The 14896-nt window shown below is 41.9% G+C and overlaps 1 protein-coding gene across 4 annotated transcripts in view; it reads left to right on the forward strand.

Annotated features, from left to right (window-relative positions):
• The window catches only part of HTT (huntingtin), a 4811037-nt gene that overhangs the window by 1610616 nt on the left and 3185525 nt on the right, over nucleotides 1–14896 (forward strand). For all 4 annotated transcript variants that reach the window (XM_044062924.1, XM_044062926.1, XM_044062925.1 and 1 more), the window contains one exon: nucleotides 1276–1422. In XM_044062924.1, coding sequence (XP_043918859.1) covers nucleotides 1276–1422 — 147 coding nt within the window. The remainder of the gene's footprint in view (nucleotides 1–1275; nucleotides 1423–14896) is intronic.

The following is a 14896-nucleotide window of genomic DNA, read 5'->3' on the forward strand; positions in this document are numbered from 1 at the left end:
GAGCATGTCCCAGCTTTGGCTGTGGGTGCTTACAGGAAGTTCCAATGGGCTTAGTTAAATTCCACCTCAGATTGCAGTTGTATTCACAACAGCTCTCACTGAGTGGTTTGTTCATTTCACCTGGGCTTTTTATCCTCAGAGAAAAGTAGCCTTTCAGGAGTTTTATGACCTCACTTGCTACTGCCTCGCAGGAAAGCACATGAGCATCACAAAGTTAAATGACAGTAAACAGAGTTTTCTGTTTGTTTATTTTGTGCTGCTCTAAGTGTTATGATTTGCATGACTACCACTTGCTCTGTAGAAAGCATCATAGTGGTGTAAGTTTCAAAAAGTAGTAGAAGCAGTCTTTTTTTTTTCATGTTTTTTTTTTTTTTTTTTTTATCTCTGAATACTAGCCAAGTGTAGTGGTTTTCTGACCTGCTGTAAAAAAAAATGTTTGACACAAGCAGTAGATTGATTTTAAACAATGAAGTCCAAGACTTACTGTCACAATGGTGGCTGAACAGCAACCTATGTTATTTATACATACTAATTCTGAGATTGCTTTACTATGGAGTAAGGGGAATACTTTGAGACTCCTAAGATTTAGTATGAATTCAAGAGATGGCTAAGATTTAGTATGAATTCACTAAGTTGTTTTAACTGTACTTCTCACAGTTATGCTCTGCAGAATAAATAAAGGAATTGAGCTGTACAATTAAAATAAGCATTTTGATGAGTTCATATAAAGTAATGACTGAGAGTCTTTGCTAACCACCTCCACAACAAACGCACACAAAAATGGACAGGAACTGAATATTAATTGTGTTCACCAGAGGGAATGAAAACAGGGCAGCATAACGTAAACTGAAACCAGGATTTGGGTTGATGATGTAGTAAATGGGTGGTAACAAGTGGGAGGTATCGGGACAAGTTTGTTTTGGTCAGAATTTTAGACTCTGTGATTGAGTCTTTCAAATGCCATACTAAAGCTATGAGTTGCTGGTTTGCACACTGTCTTGGTAATGGCTGTCTAGAAATTACTTTTTATTTTGTTCAGCCTGCAGTGTTGCATTCTGACCAGCAAACCTTTACAATGTTGTAGGTCAACTAATAGCATTTAGAAGGAAGGGCCTGAGGAGAGCAAAGACCATCTGGTGTTCTAAAACATATTAGAAGACATGCAACTAAACCTTTAAAAAACAAGTGTGAATTACTGGTAGTTAAAATGACTGCTTAAATAAAATGCATTTCAGATGATTGTGCGAAGAAAAATATGTTGCTGTTTCATTCTAGGCTTATCCCACGGTTCTTTTATGATTGTGACCAAGGCCAGGTGGATCCAGTTGTTGCAGTGGCAAGAGAGCAAAGTAGCACTTACCTGCAGCTTTTGATGCATGAAACACATCCCCCATCTCATGTTGCTGTCAGCACCATCACAAGGTATTGTGGAAGTCGTGATCTTTTTATTTATTTATTTATTTAGGGTAGATAGACTAGACCAAAAGTCCCCTTTTGATACAATTGTGTTACCTTAAAAATCAAAAATAAACGCACTGTTATTAAAATGTATACTTGATAAATAAAAAGTAAAAAAAATATGTGCAGTAGCATTACATACAGCATATACAATGAGCCAGATCTGCTTGACTATGACTTTTTTTGTGAGCAATATATTTGTAATACTAGAAAGAAAAGCATTACTTGCATATCCAGGCACTTCATCCTCCGTAATTACCCTCTTTCTAATCTATCTCAGAATAAATGTATAACTGTACGTGAATGTCCAGACCACAAGTTCACAGTTAAGAAATTAAATTACATCATCTTGGATTTCTAGCATTGTATATATTAGTTGCTAATCTGCATCATTGATTAACTGTAACACTAACACTAGAATTTTTTTATAAAGATTTTAAACACATGGGTCTACCCCAACTTACCAAAGACAGACTCTTGAGTACCTGTTCCTTAAAGCACATTAGTTAACTGACATGATCATAGGCAGCCTTCCTGAGTCATTGGAAATGGGATTTGTCTAACATCAATCCAAAAGCTTGGTGGCAGCATAAGAAGCAGTGTAGCACTCATGGTGTTTCCTAAGGTGGCAAAAGAGTACCTGTGCAGAGTAGAAAGTGGACATACACAGGACCAGCTGCCTGTAGAAGTTGGTTGCGCAGTAAGTCAGCTGTTCCAACAGAATAACACAGGAGAGCAATCAGAAGTACACCGCTGTATAATTTTTTGTGTGTATTCTGGCGCTTTATTCAGCTCACATTATTGAATAGTGGAAGTTCATCATCAATGACTTCACACGTTATATTGTTGGAGCAAATGTACACATTCATTGTTTGGGCACATCTGGTTAAACGTACAAGGGAAAAGCAGTGACATTCCCTCAAGAAAGAGCTTCGGAAAAACACCCCCACATACCATGGACAGACACTGCCACCTTCTAAGACTGAGACTGTAATGTGTAAACTGAAGATGGATGCTGATCAGCTGTGAATCACATGTATCAGATAGTACAGGCTGAAACAGCAGACATATTTTATGAGATTCTTTTGACTCCTGCTGCACACCAAGCATTATGCAAGACCATCAGCAGGCTCTGGGAGGACTGCCATGTGTAAAAGCAACTTAAGTTTAAGTCTTAAGAACTTTCCCTGAAATACAGTATTGTCTGTTTATGCTGTACTGCTTTCCACAGAACAAGCTTCCCTTAACACACCTCATTTTGAAACGTATACATATATTCGTGATCCAACAGTCCTTGAATTCTCATTTATGCATAGGTAACTGTACTTGTTAGATGTTCGCCTCTGTGATGTGACCATTGATTCAATATTAGGGAGTCTTCTGGAGCTTTCTCTTGAGCAGAAATTGGAATTCACTCTGTCCTTTATTCTTATCAGTTGTGACAGTCCTTCTGTCATTGCAGTGTATATTAAAGCCTCAAGTTATCAAGGACAGAAAACTGCTGCTTCCAGCTGTCACAAATACTTTGGCAATGAATGCAGCACAGAGGCTTAGCCAAGCGATATAGTAAGCTGTCATACATTCATAGTAGGTTACTAGGCTTGCAGCCCTAGAGCCTTTACAAGCCTAGCTGTGTTAACTCATTACATCGGAGTAATAGCTCCAGGTGCATCTGCAGTTACTTCCCACTGATGCCTCAGGTCTGTATTGCAAGACCGAAGACGCATTCTTTCGAATGCATCTTGGTCGACCATAAAAGGCTGAAAACGTAAAATATCGAAGCGGCTCTTAAGCAAATTCTTTCCCTGGGAAAGAATTTGCTTGGCCACTTCGGTACTTTGCCATTTTCGGCACTGTAGTGTGGTCTCGGAGTTGGTATATTTAAGTAGGGGGGTGTGGGGTGCAAAGCCCCCCACTTAATGTAATGTTTGAAATTGTTTTTTATATTTATTTATTTTTCTTGGAACCGTGATTTTTTTTTTTCCCTTGGAAAAAAATTGCTGTTCTGATACTTCGACATTGTAAGCTTTCGCTTACATGGGGTCGATTAATCACCGTTCACTTTTTTAAGTGTTCGGTGATCTAATATAGACCCTGACACCTCTAGGCGTCAAATATTGCTTGTTCATATTTGCATCAATAATTCCAAAACCATGCTATGTACAAGGTTTAAAAATATTTCATCTTAAGGCTTACACAAACACAAATTCGACTGCATTAATACTTGACCTCTGTCTAGTGGAGGTAAAGAGATATTAACTGTTGTTTTTATGATATTAATTTATATAAATATAATTTTCAAATTTTTTTAAATATCTCAACAACCAAGTAACACAGACAGAACTCCTTAGCCTCATATGAAAGCTCTCAGCTAGACGAATAAAATGCTGCTAACTGAATGTCAGTAACTTGAGTTGTTACGGAGATGATGTAAGTTGTTTGCAAAATATTACAGACGTAAAAGTTACTATGTTTACTGTGACTTATAAAATTTGGTTTAAGACTTAGAACCTAAAGAATACCACCGCTATAAAAATAGTTTGTGCTGAAGAGTTTGCCATTTATATTTCTTTCATAACCCCTATGGTTCCAGAGATGTGAACATTTTTTTTGAAATGTGAGGGCATAATTAGATTTTCTCAAAAGGCTTAGGCTCTGCCAATTGGAAGTTGCACAGCAAACTTCCTGAGCTCCATTGGAGTGAATGAGTTAATCCCAAGTATCCCCATATGGTCTTTTTGGGTAGTTCACAGAATGAATTTATGAACAGAGTGGGTCTGTGATCAACACCAGCTACCGGTGTCCATGAGAGACATGTTTGCCACCCCAGAGGTGAATTTGTGGTCTCATCTCCAGTTGTCTACGCTGTGTTTGAGTAGGGTCATTGAGGAGCTCTGTTTTACGTGAATAGGAAATCTATTCCCAAGAAGCAGTAGTCTCTGGGAGGCGTATCTATCTCCCCAGCAAGTTCTGTTAATGTCACAAGCTAGGTTGAGATCCCTAGAACAAGTGACGCTTGTACTATTTGACTTGCGTATATGCAGCATTTCCATTAGATCAGGGTTTGAGATTGCCCTATAGGCCAGGCACAAGTCACCTCTTGGCAGCCTATAAGATACAGAGTAAATTGACAGGGCTTTCAGCTTGTCCACTTAGGTCATGGTTTGGAGTCCCTGTATTTTCTTAGTGAGAAACTTCTTGGGTCTCTCCAGATGCTGCAGGTGTCTGGTGAGATTCATGCAAAAAGGGTGCCTTATACTCTGTCAGTAGTCTGATGGAGGGGGTCAAGTACAGTGGAAATATAACATTCCTTGACCTAAATGCTATGCCCTTGCTTATGAGGTGTGTTACATAGAAGGCTTTCCTTACCATTGTAGAAACTTGGCGTTCAAAGTTCCCAAGCCTCACACCACTGGGTTGGAACTCAGGAGGGGCTGTCAGTGTTGTAATTTGTAGGGAATTCTGTTTTGCCAAAGGGAATAATAATGCATTTTTTTGCATTTAGTTTTTGACCGTGGCTTTGGCACCAGTCACTTGTTTGTGTTAGCCCTTCTTGCAACTTCTTGCAATATGTTGACATCATTGTAGGACTCAGTGATTGCTCTCAGTTTGCAATCATCAGCAGACTTGGTGAGCCAAAGGCCATCTACTTTGGCCTGGACTTCTGAGAAGTAGATACCAAATAGTAAGGGGCCCAGCACTGACCCCTGTGGTACTCCACTGGTGATGGATCTACTGATAGAGGTGGAGTCACCAGTTTTGACAGTGTGGGTTCTGTCGGTGACCCTGTTGGCTACCCATCTGGTAATGTAAGGGTTAATTTCTATCTGGGAGAGTTTCTCAATAATGCCAGAGTGGGGAATTGTGTTGAAAGGCTTGACAAGGTTGAAATGGGCTGTCTGCACTGTCTTACTTTCTTCCATGGCGTTGGTGACATTCTCAAAGAAGTCTACCAGGTTTAATAAGCATGATCTAACCTTAAAGCCAAACTCGCTTGGGTCCAGTATTTGGAGGTCACCTGTGTCCTTGTTGATAAGTTCCATGACAATTATTTCCATGGCCTTGCCGATGAGGCTAGTTAAACTTGTAGAGCTGTAGTTCCCAGGGTCAGTTGATGGTCCCCCTTTCTGCAAGGGGATTTCTGTTGCTGTTCTCCATTATGCAGGAACATAGCCAGATGTCAGGCTGTGATTAAAGAGAATGCCAAGTGGTCCACTAGGTCTTGTTTTAAATTGTTTAGTAAACAACCTGGAATATTGTCTGGTCCTATTGAGGCCGTGTTTTTGGCCTTAGCAAGCGCAGAGATGACCTGTTCTCTAGAGGTAGTAGGCAGAGGGCTGGTGTCGTGTATGCTTTGGGATATGGTAGGTGAGGATAGGAGGGTGAAGTTTGCACTGAATCTGTCAGCTAGCAGGTTGGCGATATCTAGTAATGTAGTGGTCCCATCTACTACCAGTTCGGCACATTGCTGGGCATTCCCTTTTAGGTTTCGGACATAGTTAAAGAATGCCTTTTGATTATCCTTGGCTAGGGATGGGATTTTAGTTGTGTAATTTCCTTTCGAAGACTTTACAAGATTTCTGATTTTTTTTATTAGGCTTAGAAGGGAACTCTTCCTCTGTAGAGTGATATCCCTCCTGATTTTGGAGAATGGTTTCTCACTTTTGTTGTATAATATGTTTATACTTGAAGTCCACCATGGTGGCTTGTTTCTACGGAAAGACTTGGTTTTGCTCCAGTCAGGTACAGCAGAGTATATACAGTAAGTGCTTGTAAAGGGCATTTGCGTACACTTCTGCATAGTAATCATTGATGTGTGCGACTGTGGGTGTAATGAAGCTTTTTATACCATCACTTAATAGGCTGTAGTTAGCTGTGGTTAATTTGTTTTTTATAATTTTTGATGTTCATCGTGTTTCACTGTTGCAGTCATTGCACTTGGGTTATCCTGCTGACAGGCTACCCACAGTCAGCCTGAATTCCAAAGTCCTGGTCCGGCGTCGGTTGCTGTCGCCTCTTCCCTGACATCAGTGCTCCAGGGGTATAAAAGATGCAGCCGACGCCATTTTCTTCAGTCTTTCTTGCCGTGCGGAGCCCGAAGCAAAAGCAGTTCGCAAGTGCCGGTCGGCTGACTCCTGAGATTTTTGTAATTGAATTTCAGATCCGAAGTCTTCAATAAAGCTAAGTACCCCATTGGGAAAACTTTTTTCTTGCTCCAGACCGATGTTAGAAAAAGTTAACAATTGTATTTCTTGTGGGAAGCAAATACCTCATAAGGATATTCATTCTTACTGTATTCCTTGCCTAGGCCCCGTTGCTAGTTGTCGGTTTTGTGCTAGATTTAACCAACGCACTATAAAGCGTCGATACGATTTTGCTTTTCATTACTTTGGCTGAAGGTTTAACTATATAATGCCGTCGGAAAAACAGACCGGAATTCATAAAAAGCACAAGGATAAAGAAAAGGACAAGCATCCGAGGTCCAAAACCGACGACGAAGCCTCTTCTAGGCCATTCGCCGTTTCTCAGTGAGGCGCTTTCGCAGCCCCTGACTCCAGCTACCTCAGAGCCACAGGCCGCCTCCGACTCCCATGTGGAGACAACTAGGCCTCTGGATAGTCAAGGTATTGACCCCTTCGGAAATCAATCCCTCAGATGGGTCCGGAGCCACTGAGCAGGCATCGGCTTCTGAGGGTGTTTTCAGACCTACACAACTTTATATAAAGCCTACTTCAGCATCCAAGACAAAAGTCTAAAGCAGTTTTAAAGACAAGGAAGCAAGTACAGCATTCTCCAGGACAGACTTCTATGCTTAAGAAACAGATGCTCAAAATGGCCAAAGACCTAATTACTTTGATCAAGGGTTCCCATCCCCCTCCTGAAAAGAGGCCTAGGCAAGATACTGAATATGATTCCTCTGATCAGGTTTACATTTCCTTTTATTCCTCTTCAGAACAGGGATATTCTGTTCCTCCCTGTGAGGATTCTGATGCTGAAGAATCTATTCCTTCAGCTTCTCCTCCTGAGGATTACTCATTTGGGGAAATCCTGCATAACATGAGGGAGCATGTCCACTGGGAGAGCCAGGATTATTCAGATTCTAAGAAAAGGCTTAGAGACATTCTGTTACTGCCTCAGCACAGACCTCTTGCAATTCCTCCTGTTCTAGACATAGTAGATGTATTTTCAGAGTCCAGCCTGTCTCCAGACTCTTTACCTCCTGCTCCTGTTAAGCTGGACCGATACTACAGGGTTCCAAATTCCCATAAATTTCTATATAAAAACCCTCCTGCTGACCCAGAAATTATCTCACAGGGTCCCAAAGGGGGGGTCAAGGCTGTCCCCTCAGATAGAGATTCTAGGGCTCTGGACAGATGGGGGAAAAAAGTCTACACTTCTGCTACCTTGGCTGTAAGGGCTTTAAATTGTCAGTTTCATATGCTCAAATATCAGCAATACTTAATGTCTTTGTTAAAACAAAAAATGTTGACAAATTTTGAATGTTCTTAGAACAAAGAATTGCAGGATTTATTGCATGCAGCTGAACAAGTGGGAAAACATACTTTGCAATGTGGTTATGATTCACTGGAGGCCTTGTGCAGGGCCGCAGTTACAGGTTCTGTTATTAGAAGGCATGCTTGGTTAAAGGAACAGAATCTGCCTGATCATGTTAAAGCAAAATTATTGGATGCTCCATTACAGCATGATACTTTGTTTGGTGTTAAAGCAGAAGAGGTGTTGAAGAAAATGGAGGATAAAGCTAAATCTATGCAGACAGTAAAGGATTTCTTGCAGGTACAACCACCCAGATTTAGCAGGAACTGGCTTACTAAGAATTGGTCCTTTCCAGTGGCAGACAGACCACAAAGAGGCAGATTCAGACGCCCTAGAGGCAAGCAACAGCCCCAGGGCTCATACAGGCCCAGACAATGGGGTGCTTCTACCTCTAAAAGCGGAGAAGACAAGTCACAGCCTTATAGGAAACAGTCCCAATGACTTCCCTCTGCCAATGCTAAGCACTTATCTTTTGGCAGCTCCCTTAGGGGAAAGCTAGCACTTTTTTCACAAAATTGGCACACGATCACCCAGGCCAAATGGGTTTTAAATATAGTCTCTCAGGGCTACAGGTTCCACTTTCACACCCTTCCAAAGGCAAAAGGTATGCCAGACCTGCCACACAATCAATGGGCAGAGGCACAAAAACAAGTTTCATCTCTCATGGACATGAGGGCTATTCAGCCAGTGCCACAACAAGAGCAGGGACAAGGATTTTACTCAATACTTTTCTTAGTACCAAGAAAGGACAAAGCCTGGAGACCAATTCTGGACCTGTCTATTCTAAACACTTTTCTGGACGTTCCAAAATTCAAAATGTTGACTCCGCAGCAGCTTCTACCCATGCTGGGCAAGAAGGCTTGGCTTGTAACTTTGGACTTCAAAGAGGCATACCTGCATGTCCCAATCAGACAATCTTGCAGAAGATACCTCAGATTCATAGCTGGCTCAATGCACTACCAATTCTCTGCACTGCCCTTTGGCTTATCTACTGCACCCAGGGTCTTCACAAAATGCCTGGCACCAGTAATTGCATTTTGCAGACAAAGAGGAATTCAAATATTTCCCTACTTGGACGACTGCCTTATTCAAGCAGAGACCAAAGACATTCAACTAAAGCACCTGGCATTTGTAAAAAGATTGCTAATTTGCCTAGGGTACACAGTAAACGAAAAGAAATCAAAACTAGTACCCTCTCAAGAGATAATATTCCTGGGTGCAATCTTAAATACAACTGCCCAGATGGCTTATCTCACGCCATACAAACAAAGGCAACTGACTCCTTACTTCAAAAACATGGCAACAAAGACCCAGTTATTTGCAAGAAAAATTCTGCAGGCTCTGGGCTACATGGCATCCTGCATTCTACTAATTCCATATGCAAGACTGCATATGAGGAAACTACAATGGTATCTAAAAAGTGTTTGGACTCAACATTGCCACAGCCTGGAAATATTAATTACTCTCATTCCCTGCCTGCAACAGGAGTTTCGATGGTGGGCACAGGCCTGTCACCACAACAAGGGACAGCCAGGCAGACATTAACAACAGATGCATCAGATTATGCCTGGGGGGCACACATGGCAGGAAAATGTATTCAGGGCACATGGCCCACAAGCCAAATGCATCTTCATATCAATCAAAAAGAGATGCTAGCTGTACAGAATGCACTGACAGCCTTCAAGGACCTACTTCATCCAGGACAACTGCTGATAAAGACGGACAATACTACAGTCATGTGGTACATAAATAAGCAAGAAGGCACACATTCCTACACCCTCTGCAGACAAGCCATGACTTTATGGAACACAGCATTGACTTATCAAGTACACCTGCAAGCACAGTTCCTGCCAGGAAGGACAAATACCTTTGCAGCCAAACTAAGCAGAAACCTCATGGATCCTCACGAGTGGAAACTAGATCCACAAATCTTCAGAATGATAACAGGGAAATGAGGATGCCCAGACATAGATCTATTTGCCTCCCCTCACAACTGCCAGCTACAAAGATTCTGCACTCGGGCTTATCACAAACAAGCATGGAAAGTGGACGCCCTTTCATTCAGCTGGAAAGCCCTCTCCGTATATTCCTTCCCTCCTCTGCCTCTCCTCCCCAAGTTACTCCTAAAGGTCAGACAAGAGAAGCCAAAAATTATCCTGATTGCCCCAGACTGGCCACGCCAGTACTGATACCCAATCCTAAAGAGCTTGCCTCAAGGCCCAGCCTGGACATTACCTCAAATTCCTCATTTGCTGACCCAACAAAACAGTCAGATCCTACAAAGCCAACTCAGAACCCTAAGTCTGGCTGCATGGTGGATAATGTAACCATTCAGAACACACCTCTCTCTAAAGCAGTTATGGATGTTATTTTGGAGGGCAGGAGGCCCAGCACCAGAAAATCTTATGCAGAAAATGGAAGAAATTCTGTGCTTGGAACCAGGCACAAGGAATTGACATGCCTCCTCCAAATATTCCTCAGATTTTACAATACCTAACTGAGATGCTGGACAAAGACCTATCCTTCTCATCAATTAAGATCCATGCCTCTGCCATTTCAGCTCATTACAATACGGACCCACCTATTTTCTCTCATCCACTGCTAAGACAGTACCTCAGAGGGGCCAAAAACATAAGACCTCCAAGGAGAGCTCCAATACCTGCATGGGACCTCAATTTTGTCTTGGAAAGACTCACACTGCCTCCTTTTGAGCCAGCCAATACAGTTGAGATAAAATACTCATCATGGAAAACAGCTCTTCTCCTAGCAATAACTTCAGCAAGAAGAGTCTCAGAATTACAGGCACTAATGGCTGTGGAACCTTTTATTATTTTCCATCCGGACAGGGTTTCTCTAAGGACAAACTCAACATTTATGCCTAAGGTAGTGTCCAGTGTGGCCCTTAACCAAACCATACATTTGCCTACTCTTTTATCCAAACCCACAGAATAAGGGGGAGAGACTTCTGCATTCTTTGGACATACACAGACAGCTACGCTTTTACTTGGACAAGACTAAAGCTTTCAGAAAGACTGAGCAACTCTTAGTGGCATGTACTGCAGGATCGCAAGGGAAAGCTATTTCAAAGCAGACTATTTCAAAATGGATAGGCCACTGCATTCGTTTCTGCTATTCACAACATGGCAAATCAGTGCCTAAGGGCTTTAGGCCACATTCTACCAGAGCAGCAGCCACTTCAGCAGCCTTCCTCAGAGGAGTACCAACCAAGGATATTTTGGAGGCTACAACCTGGACTTCCCTGCACACCTTCACAAAGCACTACCACTTACCTCTTTGCTCTAAATCCAGAGCAGGCTTTGCCACTACAGTTCTGAATGGCCTCATAGCCACTCCTAATTCTATTTAGGCCCAGCCACCCAACCTCAGCTTTGGGATTCAACCCAAGTGTAATGACTGCAACAGTGAAACACGATGAACATAGTACAGTTGTGTACCTACCATAAATGTAGATGTTCGAGTGTATTCAATGTTGCAGTGCAGGTTACCCTCCCACCATCCCCCTTTCATTGCTAGGACTTGTCTGTACTTCTCTATTCTATACAACCTATGTGGTGTATTTGCTTGTAGATGAAGTTTATGGGCATGCTTTTTTATGATCAGAATTTTTTAGCATACCCTTTTGGGGGCACCTGACATCTGGGGCAAGAAAAACTGAAGAAAATGGCATCTGCTGCATCTTTTATACCCCTGGCGCACTGACGTCAGGGAAGAGGCGACAGCAACCTACGCCGGACCAGGACTTTGGAATTCAGGCTGACTGCGGGTAACCTGCCAGCAGGTTAACCCAAGTGTAATGACTGCAACAGTGAATACACTCGATCATCTACATTTATGGTAGGTACACAACTGTACTTTCCTGTGAGGGTGTCAGTTCCCAGTAGTTACTTCAAATGAGATTGATTTGTGGTCTGACCTAACCAGGGAGGGCATCAAGCCTGGGGAAGTACAGTGACCCCCCCCCCCCATGTTGGTGAGTACTGTGTCCAGAACATTAGCGCTCGTAGTGGGGGTGCAGACTATCTGTTCTAGAGCATTTGTGTTAACAGAGTCCAGGAACCTTTGGGCAAGCGTGTTTTTGCTTGTGTATTTTCCCCAATCTATGGAAGGATAGTTGAAATCTCCCATGAATAAGGTGTTGAGCTGTATGGTGAGAGATCTCAGTAAACTGAGATAGGCAGTGTGCTTATCCTGATTCATGGTGGAGGATCTATAGCTAGCAATGAAGTGGTATGTTTCCCAATAGTTAACTGGACATAAAGTAGTTTGAGAGAGTCATGCTGTTTGACCAGTGTCGAAGTGTATTTGGTTTTAATGAAGATGGTACATCTCCACCTTTATTTCCTTCATGCTCATTTTGAGGTCTGAACGTGTGGAAGGCATTGTAACCTTGCACAGCCGAGTTGCTTTCAGCAGCCTTGAACCATGTCTCGGTAATTGCGCTGATGTCAGCTCCTCCAAGGTAAGGAGTGCTTCCAGGGAATGCAGTTTCATGTTTAAACTCCAAGCATTAAGCATCATGGCCCTGAGTTTCTCTCAGTTGGATTTTGTTACACTAGAAAATTTGTTGTTTTGACATTGCCTAAAAAAGACACTATGGGGGAGGCAAGGGCCTTTGCCAGTATCCAAAAGCCAAGGAGGGACAGGTGTAGACCATCTCCATCAAAGCAGAGAGATCTGTCTGCCTTATCCTCCCAAGCTGACAGATACTGTATCCCCCTGGAGTGACAACAGAAGCTGAGACAATTGTTGAAGTCAGTCATCTTTTTTGTTTATATTGTGGCATCATCCTGGGTGAGGGTAGGGTATTGCTTAGGGCTAGGGACATGCCTGTCTGGGACATGTAATCAGAGTGTTCCATCATGTCCATCTTCAGATAGACCAAAGAGGTACGTTTCAAGTCATCCACTCCAACATGGACTATGACTCAGAGTCATAACGGTAGCTGTTGACAGTCATAACGGTAGCTGTTGTTGAGTGCATGCATGATTTGTCGGATCCTGGCATGTTATAGGCAGCTGACCATGGCCGCCTTCTTGTCCAGTGTAGTGAGGGGGACATCTGTGTGTCTCACTATGGAGTCACCTATGACTAAGACTTTTGTGAGTTTTGCTTTAGGAGCTTGTTTGTTGAGACACAAGTGTGTGTGTTGATATGTTTAGTAGTTTCTTTTTGTTTAGTGGTGAGTGTGGGTGGTGTGTGTTTTGGAGTTCTCTGCTCTTTTGATAGGCTTTTAGTGAGTACCTCTGCATATGTGGGCTTATGTGTTTTGACCTTAGTTTTTGTGAGAGGTGAGGTTTGTGTGAGAATTGAAGCATATGTGCTGACAAACCTGTTTGATGTCTGGTTTTTTTTTGATTGAGAAAATTGATTCCAATGATTCCAATTCTACAGTGTATTTGCATCTCTCACTTAGGGTGTTATTTTGCTTTAGGAGTAAATGGTTGTCAGTGCACTTGAAGGTATTGGTACATTGCCTCAAGGTGCCTATATCAATCAAGATGGCAGGAGAAACGATGGGAAACTGCCTGTCCATTGTGCAAGATTTTTCTGAATGTGGTATATGAGAAGGAAGTGAGCTAGCTGAACTAAGTCACAAACAGCAAAATTGAAGCAGTAATTCAATTAAATACAGCTAACAACGTGCAGTGCTGGCTTAAAATATATTTATTTCTTAGTTGTTTTTTTTCAGCGGATGCCTTGTATTTCATTGCAGATGCACTCCAGACCTCTGGCTAAAGTTGCCAAACTTTGATCAGCTTCGGTAAACTGAGCCCAAACCCATGCAAATGCAAGGCTAACATACAGGCAAATTTCAGTTTTAATACAACTACCAATGGGAAAACCCCAAATTGAGACTTTCTCCAGCAATCCTCAACTCAGATTTCCAGATTAGGGTTAAACAGTCTGCCACACTATCTTTCTTCCACAGAATGACATGGCCAGCATATGCCACTGTTATTACTATTGTTCATAGGTTCATAGGTAGGTACTAAGCTATCGGCCATGGGGCCTATTCAAGCCCAGCCAAAAAGGTACCCTGGCTTTTGCCACCCAAGAAAATTATTTTCCTGTGCCACTGTCGAGCAGAGCCACAGAGGTTATTGTTTGTCTTTGTTCACCAGGAAGTCCAAGTGTACAAAGCCCATTTTCAGGGGAGGCCCGAGTAGAACAGCGCCGATAGATAAATTTAAGATGCTCATGACAATTTTTTTTTTTTTTATAAAAGATACATTACATAGATCTTAAGACTCCTAGATGCACGCATGTAATTGTTTTGTAGTGACTGTATTTGAAGATAAAACAGGTATTTCTTCTGTGGTGACATTATGCATTATGTTAAATTCCAAATATGAAACATTTACTGTACAAATATTTCATGCTCAGTATATTTGACATGCAATGTTAGATATGACTTATAAGACATGGGTAAGGAGGGTTCAGAGTATGGACATTGGGAATAAGTAAAATTGAGGTGAGGAGTGTGAAACATTAGTCAGTAGGTAGACTGTCAAAGCTAGAAAAAGTAGAGAGGCATTGTATGGCTGATGAGTCAAGAATAGTAGGGATAGGAATACTAGGCTTCTTACTGACATAGAACCTGGATATAAGAGAGTGGTGGAAAAAATTTGAAGGAGATTAAAGAATGAGAAGGTCAGAAAAAGAATGAAATCTAAAGTAGGGAATATTTTTATTGATTCTAGTGGTGCAGATGATTACCTTGTTAAAGCTGTATAAAATAGATTCTGAGGGAGTGTCATTGTTGATCAGTTGCCTGTTTGTTTTGAGGTTGACTAGTATAATAATTTTTTGTTGAACATGGTGAGATATTCAGTAGTGAATATCTTCTGCTGTTGAAATGTTG

The sequence above is a fragment of the Protopterus annectens genome, chromosome 2.part1 (assembly GCF_019279795.1).
Source record: "Protopterus annectens isolate FY-2018-M chromosome 2.part1, PAN1.0, whole genome shotgun sequence".
Taxonomy (NCBI): domain Eukaryota; kingdom Metazoa; phylum Chordata; order Ceratodontiformes; family Protopteridae; genus Protopterus; species Protopterus annectens.